This window comes from Simochromis diagramma, unplaced genomic scaffold, assembly GCF_900408965.1.
Source record: "Simochromis diagramma unplaced genomic scaffold, fSimDia1.1 OVJJ01000596.1, whole genome shotgun sequence".
NCBI classification, from domain to species: domain Eukaryota; kingdom Metazoa; phylum Chordata; class Actinopteri; order Cichliformes; family Cichlidae; genus Simochromis; species Simochromis diagramma.
This window is the reverse complement of record NW_024387245.1, coordinates 4,560,957-4,577,513: the sequence shown is the minus strand read 5'-3', so window position 1 is coordinate 4,577,513 and position 16,557 is coordinate 4,560,957. Positions and strand designations below refer to the sequence as shown.

Genomic DNA, 16,557 nt, shown 5'->3' with positions numbered 1-16,557 from the left:
CGGCTATCCCACGCGACGCTGGATACCACACGCCCGCTAACGATACACAAACCTTCTTATGACTGGCGTGAGCTTAAATATGTTGTCATTAGCAAGTCTTTGTTCGTAGGCCAGAGTGCCTCCTGGATGACAGGTGTTGTTCATCAGGATGCCGGGGCTCCTCTGTGATCAGCTGGCAGACTGTCTGGAAGTCACTCTAATTATCCCTATTCCGCTGTTGCCTGGGGCGACCTGTTCACACTGTAGGTGGTAATTATACAGGTGTGTTAATGGCGTGAATGGGAAGCAGGGAGGTCCTTTAGCCTCTAGCTTGTATAAGAATATGAAGATAAATCACTGTAGGTATTAGGTTTTTTGAACTACTTTGTTTCTTAAAGCTGCTCAGTGGATATTGAGCCTATTAAACAGCTGCCTGAACACCTGATCAGTTTAACCACTAACCAGTTTACTACTTTTTCCTACACACAGGCGTACTTTAAAATTCCCTCATCTTTGTGCTTTCACCCAAAGATGCCATATACACCCTCTTAATTACGAGTCCCTTTTTGTTTTCTTGGTCTGTAATAATGTTTCTTCGCAGTTAAGTCTTTAAAAACAAAAAGGTGATAAAACAATCAGGTTTTTTGTTTGTTTTTTTTGTCTCTCCAAACTTGCAACATCATACTGTTTATGCACCACGTCTCATTATTCCCTCGCTTTTAATGCCAGCCAACAGTTGCCATGGAGATGGTGAGGCGCTTGGGGGAGTGCGATTGCAGATGTTAGAAGAAGCAAACAACTCAGACAAAGAAGAATGAGAAAACCAATAAAAGGGTGCATCAATAGAAACACTGCAGGGGGGGGGGCACGTCGCAAGATTTGTCACAAATACATAATTAGTGATGTGGGGAAAAACTATAATTTCTTCATGCACATGATCAGCCTTATTTTTGTGTGTGTGTGACAATGTTCTTTTAGTCGAGCTTCTTTTTGTGACAATATGCTGGTAGTTTTATGTCTCTGTGTGCTGGGGAAATGCTTTGTGCGTCTAACCTTGCACGGACTTTTCTTTTCTAGCATGAGCCTTTTTTTCTAGCTTTGATATGATATCTGTACCCGTTTATTACCCTTTAACTATCCAGAGCACTTGCTCTCTTCTTGAATTTAGGATGCGGTGCTTAAATCCTGGTATTAATATGTTGTGTCTTACTGCCAAGTTAAGCAGTGACGCTGTCTTATGACTGTCTTTCTCTGCATCAGGGCTTTCTAAGTCGACGGCTGAAGGGCTCCATTAAGCGCACCAAGAGTCAACCCAAACTTGACCGCAATTCCAGCTTCAGACACATCCTTCCTGGGTTCAGGAGCGTTGACAATGACAGGTAATTGTTTGGTTACCATTCCTGCACGCTCTGCTTCTTCGCATATCAGCTCTCGTGCCGTCCTTTGGCCGACGGCAGGTTATTTAGGTCACTGTTGACATATTGAATTGCAATGTCGGTGTACTGACAAATAATAATAATAAAAAAAGGGAAATCCACAATCAGTCTGTCGCTTCCTATATGTCGTGCTCTTTTTCTGTTTGTTCCCCCTTCCATTCTCATGTCATGTCATAGCGTGCAGTAATATGTTTGGCTCAGAGTAGAGCTGTGGATTTAAAGTTATGTCTGTAATTCATGTTAGAGCTTGTGCTGAAATAATATATATGTTTGTTTGGTTTTGCAGTAAGGCCTAGGCATGTGCAACATTGTTGTTGACAAAAAACCAAATGAGTGTGGCTGTGAGTACACTTAACAGTTTGAACAAGTGGCTTACTAAATAATTCACCATGTGTACAGTTGTTCTAAATGAGAAAATTGGCTGCAGTGACCAAAATCATTTTTTGTCACCAGGCTGTGTACTTTGATTTAGTTTTCAGACGTATTCTTTTGACTAAAATATCATTTTTGTATAAATTTAAATGTAATACTGTCAGTTTAGTCTAGTTTTCGTCAGCTAAACATCATAAGATTACAGTAGACTAAATAAAACATTGACTTACCCTACTTATTTTAGTTGACTAAGTCTGTTGTGTTGTAACCCATGAGAATTGCTACTCACGGTTTATAAAACTTCTTATTTTCCTTGACATCAAATGCAAAATGTATCTACTTTTCTCTTCCTCCAAAGTGTTGACATTTTGCCAGTTTTCAAGAGAAACAGGGGAATATGGGATATACTTGTACCATTTTTTTCAAAGAAAAAGTTTTACCATTTCCAGAGAGCAGATTAAATGTGTGCGTCTCTAATGCAAGAACATTACTTCCAAGCTCATCTTGACTTTTTAAAAAAAAAAATTTCTGATTGGATCTCATCTCTTTAGAGCATTTTATCTTGTTTTTATTTTTTGACGAAAGTGTCAGTACATTTCATGATTGTATAGCAAATGCGTTGTCTTTTTGTCAAAAAGTAAAGAAAAAAAGGTCCTTGACAAAAACTATCAGGAAAATTTGTCAATGAAATTAATACAAATTAAGATGGCCTGTTTGCCTGTTTGCATATGTACACTGTGATCAGATGGAGACAGTATGTGTTACTGTACAACCCTGAGTCGAGTACTCTTGCTTGTCCGTCAGCCAGCCGCAGAGAAGAGTGAAGTTATAACATACAAAGAGTTGAAGTGAAACACTGTGAAAAGTGTCCACTGTAAGCACTGTCTGTGCTTTTAATGTCGTGGTTTTAGGTCTTTGAAGCTTTTGTTTGCGGTTCTACCGTTCTCAGAGAACTGTGTTGTTGCTCGCTTCCGTACTCGAGTCAGCATTCTGAACACCCATACTTCATCCACTTCTAGCGACGCACAGCCGGGGTGGTCCACAGGGAAACATGCATGCAGACACATCTGCAAGACCATAAACTACGCTTAAGGGGGGCTGACTTGCTTTTAAAACCAGCCTCACGTGGCCACTCGAGGAACTGTCGGTTTTTTTGACACTTCCAACACTCGGCAACCCCCGAGGCCTGAGGACCAATCTTGCGCTATTACTTTGGTATGAAAGTCAGATTAAAGAGACATCGACTGTCTCTGAGGAAACCCTTTCATGTTACCACAGAGAACACCACGAGTCACACAGTCACAACAACCTTAAATGTTAAAAGCTGTAATAAATAAACAAAGTAACAAGACGTGAGCGCGCGCTCGTACTTTAGCTAATCCAGGGGTCCCAAATGGGAGCCGCACTGCTGAAATACAGGGTCAAACGCTAGTCTTTCTGGATGCTGGCAGAATGATGGGAAAATATCACCATTAAAGATCAGCTTTCAATAAACTATGCAAGTGATGATTAACACTGTCTGTGGGAGCAAAATTACACCTATTCCCCGAAACAAGTCACAAGGTAAAGTAAGTACAAGTAAACACCTTGATGACAAACTCAGGCTATGTACTTTCTGCCTTATAACACACATCACATTTGCTGTTGCTTTCTTTTTTCTTCTAAAAAATAGACATAGATAGTTACAGTCAGTACAAGTCTGCATTTGATAGCTTTATTTATAGAACTGATTAAAGTAGTTCCTTAAAAACAGTTTCAATGTCGTGTATTAATAAACTCATAAGAGGAACATGAATGTGATCATTTTTTGACAGCCCTACCCTGCCCACCACAATTTCCCGCATGCATTTCCATCAGTCCTTGCCTATACAGCACATATCTATATTTGGATTTCTACCCCACAGCGCTACACATGTAATATTGTTTTGCTTCTAGCTGTGATAATGGCCAGTTCGTCACAGTTTCCTCAGAAGTTCAGCCACTTGGCAAATATTTGCCCCCCTGCCTCACGGTGTCAATTAGTATTCCACACCAAGCTGAGCTGACCTGTAATCACACCCTCGTCTCACTCTGGACTTTTTTTTAATGCATGCATGACTAACAGTTATCACTCCCAGTACATATCTTTTGTGTGCCTGGGAATAAGCCAGGATGTCCATCTGTGGGGTTTAATTAATGGAGGTGCTGCGTTTGAAGAGATGTTCTATTGCTTTCCATTTCAAAACTGGGAGCGGAGTGGCTTCCTCTCTTCGTGCTTTTAATGAGGCATTAACATTACTGTCAAACTATCACAAGGGGACACTAGTGATTGTTCAGTGCGGAACACGGCGAACTGTTCTCTTTGCTGCAGTCAGACAAAATGAGCTAACCTCCTTCTTTGTCCCGCTGTCTTTTCTCATTCTCTTACCACTTATACATTCTTTTTTCTTCTTTTTTTTTTTTATAACTTCTGTGTTTCTATTCTCGATCTCTTCTATCCGTTTCAGCCTTATCACTGTTCAGTTCACCCCCCCATCTCCCCGGCTTTTTCCCTCCATTCTTCAAACAGCAGCAAGGTTGCCTAACCTATCAGCGTTTATGTGTTTCACTGATAAAGCGCTCAGCAAAGGAGGTAAATATGGGACAGGAAATTGGAATGTCCAGGAGGTGTCTTATCTTACCTGACTTAACACAGAAATACGCAGACCTCAACTGCAAGTGCACACATTGACTGCTGTGTAATGGTGCGCCTCCGAGCCAAGCACACACATACCAGCATGTAGTGGGAAAAGGGGGAAATGCTGCTCTGGTACTTACACTCTTCTAAGATGTTATTTGGGCAGGTGATGGATATCACAGCATATGTGTGCGCGTGCGCCTTTGTGCTTGTGTGAAAAATAGGGAAAAAGGATGAGAAGGGACGCGGAATGAGAGAGTAATGTGCTGTGAGAGGAGTCGGTGACACTCCCTGTCAGCCTGAGAGCTCCCTCCCCACGGGGGAGACTGCGTAAGAAGACAGGCTTGGGAACTGGCAGGAGAGAGAAAAGAGATGATGAGATGTGGGAGAGATGGACTGAAGAGAGAGCGAGGAGGAGGGGGGGGGGCGGGAATCTATAGCCTGAAAGCTCCTTGGCGTGCATATGTTTAGACTTGAATGTTTGGAGAGGCTGCAAGCATTTTTAGTATTCATTGAACATCTCCAACACTGACCACTGCTGGCCCCTATATGGTAGGAGAGCTAAAGAAACATGGTATCAAAGGGGCTCACTTCTTAAGTAAGGGATAACACTCTTAGACACGTCCGGTATCAGGAATTAATGGCCTTTACTTTGTTTCGCCCTTTACTTCATCTCTTAATTCCTGATAAAATATAAGTCGGGCATTTTCCTACTTATTCTGTAGTCACTTGACAATCGCGGGGAAACATTTAAACAAGCCTTAATGTAGTTTTTCATGGTTACGGCTAAGGGTTTGACTAATACTCTTGGATGATGATTATTTACTCAAGTAAAGAAGATGAACCCCTAGTTTGGAGGTTTTTCTTTTTCTTTAGTCCGTTCACAAGTTTCTTACAGTTTGACACTGGATGCATGCATTGATATATTCTGGGCTGATACCAGTTTGTGTGCTGTTTTGTTTGTATTACTTGTCTTGCTCCAGGAAAATAAAGCGATATTACTGTTTAATACTTGCACCATTTATACAGCGTGAAAGTGATGTCACACAACATATTAACCACCGCCTTTCCGCCCTGAACTTATTTGCAGATAGGCCGGTATCGGCTAACGCTAATGTGTGACCATTATTACATTAGATGCAATTACATGAAAAGGAAATAGCATTTTGCATGCAGCGCCACTAAAAAAGGCATGCACAGTGCAGAAAAGCATGGTAACAATAAGCAGGTGTAAGTCTGTAATAAAAATCATGGTTTAAATCATGGATCGAGGGTAAAATGTGATGGTGTCGAATGAATAACATGCAAAATTATTGAAAGAAATTTGCAAGGGTGATGGCCGGAACTGACTCGCCAGAAGTCTAGAGCCTTGGTTTTCTTTGTGTTAAGGGTGAGGATGTGTGTTTGACATGTCAATTCCTTCACCGCTCTTCTGTGTGCTGACTCATCTTGACTGCTTATGTGGCATACAACGGTAATATTATCGGGAAACTTTCTAATGTAGTTGTTGTGTCAGCGTTGTGAACAATAATGGACTGATTCTGTACTCACTTTTATGGTTTTGGATGCTGTCTACTTTGAGAGTCTAGTGTCTCTGTGTAAGGAAGTCCAGGATCCGTTATATTGGTGCATTCCTGTATTTGACTTTTTAATCTTCGTCTAACGCGTCCGTTTATTGTGAAGTTCAACAGAGATATATAAGCGACTCCAACAAAGAAGCTTTTTTTGAAGGAGGGTGTTTGACAGCTGCAGACTGGCCATAATGGGCAACTCTTGTCGGAGCATTGTTCGTTATCCACGTCGTCGGGACGTTGGAAGATGACAAAACGTGGCTCTCTCCTCGTCTGCTCTCCTGCACGATCACAGCTCAGCATCGATGGCTTGTCACCCACATCATCTGACCACTGTTGCCGACCTACAGTGGTTCTTCAGAGATTTGCGCAGGACACATTAAGACATTATGTTTATTAATGTCTTTGCTGATTGCTTAAAGCACGTTCCCTGGTAAGTGAGCTGTGATTGGTTCCTTGCTGGACCACACATTGTAGGCCACAGTGCACCTATTACTGTAGTTATCTGATAAACCTTTATTTAAATAGACATATGATATGAAAACCATCAAAAATATGAAACCACTCAGTTTACTTTGTGTGGGGTATCCAGGTCTTTGTGGTGCTCAGTTTGTGGATTGTGCATCAGTCTTACATATTCAACCCCATCGTCATCTCTGTGGATGATAGAAGATGCCATGGTTAGTTCAAGCTTGCCCTCCCTACCATGCTGAGCCAGATATATTTCAATGTCAAACTCAACGTTTCTGACCAGGCCAAGAAGTGTATTGAGAGGCCAGGAGAATTTCTAATGAGTTTACGGTCTGAGTTAAAGATGCGGGGCTAGTGGAGGCTGGTGTGTACTTTTTTTCTGTCTTGTTTAAGCTTTGAACATCACATTTCGGATCTTGAATTTTGACCATGAATTCAGCTAAATAACAATTAATAGGTCTGAGAGGTTTTAGTCTTCCTGAGCTTTGGCTAAACAGAAAGTGGCATTAAAGTCCCACAGTGTGTCATTCAGGTCATTGGCAAGGTAGCTTTCAAATTCAGGAGTCCATTCATTTCTGTGCAAGGTCGTCTTTCTGTGATTTGATTTCCATTGTTACCCTTTTCCTCGTACTCCTCTTTCGTCTTAGTTTTATTTATTTCATTTTTAAAAGCTGCAACCCAAGCAAGAAGGTTTATATTTGCCAAATAGGTGAAAAGAATCACATCTGGCTTATTAGAGTTATTAAACATCAGTTTCTTAGTGTTGCAATAAAATGTAAATGGAGGCTTTGGCTTTGTCCCTGTTGCCATGGTCTCTCTACAGCCAATCAGAATCAAGCAAGCTCTCTGGCCACTGTATAAGTAATTATTTTATAATCTTCTATGATATTTCTCAAGCCATGAATTATTACTATTTGCAGCGAGGAGCAGACACGGAATCATGCGAACACACGCATACATTTTCACTGTGTGGGTTGTTAGCTGTGATGACATTGTTAGGGATTGTAGCCTGAGGCAGACTCTGGAGAGAGACCTGCAGATGAGGAGCAGCTGGACTTTGAAAATGAAATATTCTTCTGCGTTAATCAGAAGGTGGACACTCGCTGAACAACACTATCTTCAGCGAAACAGAAGCACAGGGATGTGTGCACACACACACTGACACTGCTTGCACCAGTTTTTTCTAGGTTATCTGTTTTGCCTAAAGAATATTTGTTCATCTGTATTTCATTATGCTTACAAACTCTTATACCAGATTATCACTAACATATAATTGGGTTATTTTTCAAGGGTTGTCAGGTGCAATGTGTCGTCTGCAGATTGCAATATGCTGTGCACAAATTGCTATCAGTTGTGGGAAAGGGATGGAAAACCTGGTGTTCAGATAAACATAGTTTTGAAAATCAGTGCTGTTTCCAATCCAGGGCTGCAGGGGGTCTGGAACCAGTTCCATTCACATTCACACCTACGGTCAATTCAGAATCACCAATTGACCCCCGTCATGTATTTCTTTGGACTGTGCAGGAAACCCACGCAGGAATAGGGAAAAACATGCATTTCAAACACTTGTTTTGATGAAAATGCTAAACAGTGTACCAATAAAATGAAACGAGAAAGCAATTTCAGTTCAGTTTTATTAAATTTAGCGCAAGTTCACAGCATCAGTCAGCTAAAGGCACTTTATATTATAAGTTAAAGACCCTACAATAACCCCCCAACAATCAGACAGCCCCCTGTGGGCAAGCACTTGGCAAAAGTGGGAAGGAAAAGCTTCCATTTTGACAGGAAGAAACCTCTAGCATAACCAGGCACAGGGAAGGGCAGCCTTCTGCCACGACCAGCTGAGGGTGAGGGGAGGAAGACGGAACAAAAGACACACTGTGGAATAAAGTATTAGTGTATTAATAATTAAATGCAGAGTGATGTATAAACATATAGTGAGTGAAAAGAAGTGAGTGAACTGAAGGCTCAGTGCATAATAGGAAGCCCCCAGCCATCTAGACGTATTTCACCATTACTAAGGGAGTATTCAGGGTCACCTGATCCAGCTGTTTGTGGAAAATAATTGCTTTTGGGATTCTGTTGCTGTTGTGGGCAAGAGATGTACAAACAGCTTTGGAGTACTAGCTTTGTATGTGTGAGTGACAATAGATAAATATGGATTTTCTTCCATAGTGACAGTTCAACCTGTACATTTGGTTAGTATTGAAAAGAGCATTTTAAGGAAGTCCTACTTTTCTTTTTCCACAGTCTGGGCAATTTCCCCTTCTAATTTAATAAACATTCAGTCGTCTTTACCTTTTTGATAAAGCCAAATTATGCCTATGTAGCATCTCCTCTCCTGCTAGTTTGGTGTTTCTGTTGTGGCTGTAAAGCTCATGGGTGTCTGCATTAGAGTATTGTGCACACTCTCTAACAAAATTTATGTCACTCTGACCCTAGCTGTGGAAAGTGCATCACTAGCTTTGGACTTGAGTGCACACTTATTATCAGATATATCTGCTGAATCAATATTATGTACTCATTTCTCAATCTGCACCAATTTTTGTCCAGTGGCTCTCTATTTCAGGCTGTTATCTGTACAGCTGCAAATGATACAATTTATTGCGCTGACCTTACCACGCCCTTGTATGCCTCTTGTTGCTCTCCGCTGCTCTGAACGGCCCCGAATGCTCTTCTTGTATCACAGATTATCTGACCCTTACTGCTGTAGTGGCTGCTCCACCATCTGATTCACACTGACCTTCCCTGGACACGCTGATGAATATCAAACCAACTGCGATGTGTGGGCTTTTAAAGTTTCTAGTAACGGCAGAGTGCCTTGCTTGGATCACGCAGTTGATATTATCAGATATGTTTGGGTTTTTTTTTTTTATCCATTAAGATCTTCTACATTATACAAAGAATGCTTCTTTGAGATTAAGTCATTATTTAATAAGTCAACAGGCTATGCTTGGTTTTATCGGTCTTGGTGTTTTGTTTTGTTTTTTTCTGTTTCCCTGGTAAACAGTTGGTGGCAGAAATGTGCAAAATATGTGCCAATAAAAGCCACCAAATTAAAAACTAAATAAATACAAATGCACTTACATCAATTTCATCAAATGCACCATTGTTAGACCTCAAGGTTGAACAGAATGCAATGTCATGTCCCTCTTTTCTGACTCTCTCTGCCCTATCTGCTGCTTTTCTCCTCATTGCATCATGTTAGATGTCACTGGCCGGTGTATTTCAGGGTCATTTATATATTGTATGACTCATTAATTACTCAAACAGGTGTGCGTGTCTGTGCAAGAGTGTGTATCCTAGATCTCATGAAATCCAGTCACGCCCTTTACATAAATGTATTATCTCACACACACACACACACACACACACACACACACACACACACACACACACACACACACACACACACACACACACACACACACACACACACACACACTCTTTCAGGTACTGCAATGATTCTTCCAGCTTCCTTGAGTGCACCCAGATCATTAATGGCATTATTGCTGTCGAGAGTACTAACCCCCTTCTTCCTGTCTATCTCGCCTCTTATCGAGTACAAGAATAGTTGTCTTTGTGGATTTCTGCCCACAGAAAGGGTTGATTGAAATGCAGTGATTTTGATTATGTGCTTGTAATCTGTGCCTGTAATTTTATGCATATCTGCATGTGTGTCTTTGTGTTTGGGTAACTGCAGTCCTTAGTACAGTGGCACCAGTGAGTGAGTCATGGTTTTTTTTATAACACAGCAGCCTCTTTCCCATCAGTCGCAGACTTCAGCTCTGAATATTAGCACACAAATAGAATAGCTGAACTGATTTCTAACATCCACATTTGTCTTCCTGTTTCGTGCCATGTCTCTCATCTCTGCATATGCTGTAGTTATGTTTACAGCACACACGATGATGTAGCAGAAAGGGACAAATACTGAACCAAATATAAAAATGGGTTTACATAATAAAAATGTGTTCAATTAAGGCTTGTACAGTAGCACCAAAATAGTGACTCTGACTCACTAATACTTAATATACAGTTCCATACCAGAGGACTATGCAACCTTGTGGAAAACTAATTGCATGCTTAATCAATCGATAGCTTGTAGAACTGTCTTTAGCAGCAATAACTTGAAGTAATTGTTTTCTGTGTTACTTTATCAGTCATCGTGGAGGGATTTTGGACTACCCTTCTTTACAACATTCCTTCTACCACACCATTTCAGTCAGGTTGAGGTCTGGACTTTACAAGACCTTGATTCTTTTCTTTTGTCAGCGATTCTGTTATACATTTGTGTGTGTGTGTGTGTGTGTGTGTGTGTGTGTGTGTGTGTGTGTGTGTGTGTGTGTGTGTGTGTGTGTGTGTGTGTGTGTGTGTGTGTGTTTGGGATTATTGTCCTGTTGCGTGGCCCAATTCGAGCCAAGCTTTAGCTGTTTGACAGACGACCACACATTTGACTCTAGAAAGCTTTGAATATCTCGGAAGAAATGAATAAATAAATAAAATGACATATTTAATTTGTGTTTACCACACACTTTTATTCAACTCATGGGAGCAGGGATGTCAAACTAATTTTATATTGTAGGCCACATAAAGGTGTAGTATGAATGGCAGTGCAGGTAGAGTGTTTACCAACAGAAAAATCTGCAAATCCTATGAACATTTTAGTTGAAAATTCAAAATCTGTGCACTCCTTCATATTTTCCAAAGCCTTCCAGCAGGCCAGATCTTTGCCAGGCCGATTTTAGCCCCTGGGCCTCATGTTTGACAGCCCTGCATTACAGGCATTTCTACATTTTTAGGAATTTATCGGGTCTATAATGCTATTGCTCTGTACGATATAATAGCAGGGACACTTGAATCCTTTTAGACATTCATGTAATGATCTCATATTTTGTTGCCTTTTAAACAAGGCACTTGGTGATTTGATGGTTTCGTGAATGTTATATGAAGCTTTACCTTTGATCTCTTGATTCAAGTGCCCTGTCATTTTTCCAGAAAATGGTAGTAGTGTGAACAATGGCAGCTGCTGCAGGTGGGGCTGTGAGAGTGTGAGAGAGAGAGAGGATGATGGAAAGAGTGCGGCATAATGGGAGAGAGATATCCATCCATAAATCCAATAAAGTGATGACATTTAGAGTTATTAAATTCTGTAAACATTCCCCAAGTGGTCTGACTGTAATATCCAACCTTCTCTTGAGCTCCTTCCCTTTCTTCCTTTTTCCTTTTCCTATCCCCTCTTCACATCTCACTCACTCACTGACATTCAGCTCTTGCTCTTCCAGCATTGAACATCTATCAACCCCTGACATATTTGTATATACCATCTTTGTCTTTGACTTTCACTTTTCTTTCTTTTTCTGTCCCCATTGCCCATTGCTCTCATTTGTCCTTCTGGCCCTCTCTTACTTCCTGGCTGGTTTAATAGTGTTTTTCAGCCACTAAATCCAGCCCGGCACCAATCCGGTCGTTAAGTGATGACGTGACAAATCCTACTTCCGGGCCTAAAGTAGTCTGCATTTAATATGGCTTTTGTGTTGTTAACATGTTTAATGTTTTGTATTGTCTTCTATTTAATCTCAAAAAGCTCCTAAAACAGTCAGTGATCACTGTTGACCTCCCTCTGCTTTTATTACCACTAATCATTTATTTAAGCTCAGTTTTTAAAACCTTAGGATGTAGCTACAGCCCATCCCATGCAGCAGTATATGAATGACTAACCTCGTATTGTGGATGGATTATCTCAGTTGTTCTCCTGGCTGAAGTTTGGTCCTTTTACAGCATCCTGATTACATTTGTTCCTGACCACCGAGAACACTCACGTTAACTTTTATCGAGTGGAAAAAAAGTTAGCTTGTTTATATTATGCTAACATAGCTGTGTCGCTAGCGGTCACGTAGCACATCATTATATACCAGCTAGCCCAACTTCTGTAACCCTACAAACGTCACTGCTATTTAGTTTTCTGTCTTCATTTATGTTGGAAGTGATAACAGAGCTGTATGTTTGAATTTGTTTCCAAAACCCCGCAGTCAGGACATGCTATACTGTATTTAGATAGAAGCTAGCGAGCTAACTCCCTGCTAACTTCTAACTCCGTTAAATGTCATAAATTCCGTTTTCATGGATGCCTGGATGTTAAACTCAATTGTTACACCTGGTAGAGCAGAACGCTGATCATTTTATTAAAGATGAAAGACTTTAGACAGTTTTTCAACTCTCAGTAATGCCATAGTGATCGTTTGATATATGGACCTGCAGCGGAGTTTAGACCCAGACACGGCTAGTGACGTCAGACTTAACGACCGGATAGGCTTTCCCACAGATCATTTTCTATAGCTTATACTACTAAACCAACCAACTAATTCATACCTTGTGCAAAATTTACCAACTACAGGGAGTGCAGAATTATTAGGCAAGTTGTATTTTTGAGGAATAATTTTATTATTGAACAACAACCATGTTTTCAATGAACCCAAAAAGTACATTAATATCAAAGCTGAATGTTTTTGGAAGTAGTTTTTAGTTTGTTTTTAGTTTTAGCTATTTTAGGGGGATATCTGTGTGTGCAGGTGACTATTACTGTGCATAATTATTAGGCAACTTAACAAAAAACAAATATATACCCATTTCAATTATTTATTTTTACCAGTGACACCAATATAACATCTCCACATTCACAAATATACATTTCTGACATTCAAAAACAAAACAAAAACAAATCAGTGACCAATATAGCCACCTTTCTTTGCAAGGACACTCAAAAGCCTGCCATCCATGGATTCTGTCAGTGTTTTGATCTGTTCACCATCAACATTGCGTGCAGCAGCAACCACAGCCTCCCGGACACTGTTCAGAGAGGTGTACTGTTTTCCCTCCTTGTAAATCTCACATTTGATGATGGACCACAGGTTCTCAATGGGGTTCAGATCAGATGAACAAGGAGGCCATGTCATTAGTTTTTCTTCTTTTATACCCTTTCTTGCCAGCCACGCTGTGGAGTACTTGGACGCGTGTGATGGAGCATTGTCCTGCATGAAAATCATGTTTTTCTTGAAGGATGCAGACTTCTTCCTGTACCACTGCTTGAAGAAGGTGTCTTCCAGAAACTGGCAGTAGGACTGGGAGTTGAGCTTGACTCCATCCTCAACCCGAAAAGGCCCCACAAGCTCATCTTTGATGATACCAGCCCAAACCAGTACTCCACCTCCACCTTGCTGGCGTCTGAGTCGGACTGGAGCTCTCTGCCCATTACCAATCCAGCCACGGGCCCATCCATCTGGCCCATCAAGACTCACTCTCATTTCATCAGTCCATAAAACCTTAGAAAACCAGTCTTGAGATATTTCTTGGCCCAGTCTTGACGTTTCAGCTTGTGTGTCTTGTTCAGTGGTGGTCGTCTTTCAGCCTTTCTTACCTTGGCCATGTCTCTGAGTATTGCACACCTTGTGCTTTTGGGCACTCCAGTGATGTTGCAGCTCTGAAAAATGGCATCTTGGCAGCTGCACGCTTGACTTTTCTCAGTTCATGGGCAGTTATTTTGCGCCTTGGTTTTTCCACACGCTTCTTGCGACCCTGTTGACTATTTTGAATGAAACGCTTGATTGTTCGATGATCACGCTTCAGAAGCTTTGCAATTTTGAGACCGCTGCATCCCTCTGCAAGATATCTCACTATTTTTGACTTTTCTGAGCCTGTCAAGTCCTTCTTTTGACCCATTTTGCCAAAGGAAAGGACGTTGCCTAATAATTATGCACACCTGATATAGGGTGTTGATGTCATTAGACCACACCCCTTCTCATTACAGAGTTGCACATCACCTAATATGCTTAATTGGTAGTAGGCTTTCGAGCCTATACAGCTTGGAGTAAGACAACATGCATGAAGAGGATGATGTGGACAAAATACTCATTTGCCTAATAATTCTGCACTCCCTGTATATTCCGCCTTCCTCATTCTCCTTCACATGCTTTTTTGTTTATTGTTCCTATTATTCAGGTTTCAGTTAAGAAGAAAAAAGCAAAAAAAAAAAAAAGCATTATTATCTTGTTATGTGATCTAATTCATGCACTCTCTGACTCTGTGATCCAAAATGTTGATCCAGTGTTAACTGATGATTTGGTGCACAGTGGGTGCATACACATGAAGAATAATGGCTTGGAAACTGTCCAGAGATAAAGTAATGTATTTAGTAGCAACAACAATCAAAAGTTTGCGTCTCTTTCCTTCTGTCTTTGGCTTCCTTCCCTTTTCGCCATCTGAATTTACAACGCATCAGCGTGATTTGGTGCAGATGAAACGGAGCAGAGTAATAATGTGCTTTACAGAGCAGGCTTCACCCGCCACTGTGCCGTATTAAGCTGTGTCCCAAACAGACTGAATGAAGTCATCAATAGTATCTCAAAATGTCATGCCTCTCATTTGATGATGATTACAGGACTTCATTGTACTTCTTTCTTTTGGAAGATAGAATGGAGATTTTAATAATTTTAGAGTCATGCGATGATATTTTGGTGCTTCGTCTTCATTTGCTTCAAGGACAGACACGGCTATTCAGTTTTGAAAGTATAACACACAAGTGGTTTACTTTTTTCTGTTTCAATGAGAGACTAGCAAAACAAGTTTTCAATTGATATTCAAGGCTAGAACACTGGTACACAGAGTTCTCGAAGTACCTTCATTACTTAAACTCAGATAAACTTAATCTTCTGAATGAGGCTGCTGCTGGTTACTGGACTGCTCTTCCAGTAGACCATGCACTCTCACAGATCAAATCAATGTAAAAGCCTTTAAAAATGCTGGTCCAACACACTGAATAATCATGCACAGCACAAGCTGGATTAAGTAACCAGGGATTTGTGATTCATTAAGCAGTACAGTGACTTGTAGAACCTCCTTTAAAAGCAATCCATCACCTTTTTCATACCTGCTGTCATGGTCCTGGGTCGAGCGACCCAGTGTTTGAGTTTATGTATCTTTTGTATTTATTTGTGCCTTAGCTTAGTTCACCTAGTTAATTTCTAGATTGCTGTTTAGTCTTGTTGTCTCCCCCTGTACTAGTCTCCCTGGTTCATGCGTCATGTCTGCGTGGTTATGTTTAGTTCATGTCATGTCTAATCTCCATGTTTCCTGTTTTACTTTGAAAGTCTGTATTCAATGTCAGTGTATTTAGTTTCACCTCTCCTGTCCTGTCGTTAGGTTCATGTGTGTCAGCTGTGCTCCCATGTGTGGCCACTTCCCCTGATCATCCCTCATGTGTATTTAGTCTCTGTGTTTCATGTAGTCTGTGTCGCGTCGTCTGTGTTATCTCCCCTACCCCCTTGTCATAGTTTCCCAGCCATAATAAGTCTCAGTTTGTATTTTGTTTAGTCATAGTCTAAATCTCAGAGTCATAGTTTCCCAGTCTATGTTCAGGTTTTCCCTCAGTTACTTTGTTGTTTTTTCCATAAGTTTTCGGCCCTAAATAAAGGCTCGCCTTTTGTTAAGTCCAGTTTTGTGTCCTCACCTCTGTTTGCTCTTGGGTCCTCTACTCACTCCACACGGTCTGCCCCGGCAGTCAGTGACACCTGCATTTTAGACTTTTTGGGCCCCCATTAGCAGGTCATGCCTTGGCATTTGAATTGGCCATTCAAAAACATAAATTTTCTCATTATTATTATTTGACTATTCAGTTGTTGATTTTATCCATTCTTTCCCAAGGTTTAGGCCAGGGTCTTCTTCCTTGAAAATGTCTTGGTTTCATTTAAATTCATTATTCCGTCGGTAATAACGAGGTGTCCAGGCAGTGAGACGGCAAAGCAGCTACAGAGCATGGTGCTCATTCCACCATATTTGATAGTTGTTGTTTTTTTCTCCAAGCATAACATCTTCCAAAAAGTCAACTTTTGTTTCATGTGTGCACAGAAATAAGTGATGTGAAACATCTTGCCTGCAGGTTTAGAGCAATGATTTATTTATTTTTATTTTTATTTTTCAGAGGACAGCGGTTTTCCTGTAGACACCAGTCTTATTCTGGGGTTTTACTTATAGCAGAAAGAAGAACACGGATTTGTGGGTATTCACCGAGTGTTTT

General features: G+C 40.8%; 1 protein-coding gene across 7 annotated transcripts in view; it reads left to right on the top strand.

The window, feature by feature from the left end:
* The window catches only part of LOC120714300 (disabled homolog 2-interacting protein-like), a 182,600-nt gene that overhangs the window by 100,923 nt on the left and 65,120 nt on the right, over positions 1–16,557 (top strand). For all 7 annotated transcript variants that reach the window (XM_040000445.1, XM_040000446.1, XM_040000444.1 and 4 more), the window contains one exon: positions 1,240–1,358. In XM_040000445.1, coding sequence (XP_039856379.1) covers positions 1,240–1,358 — 119 coding nt within the window. The remainder of the gene's footprint in view (positions 1–1,239; positions 1,359–16,557) is intronic.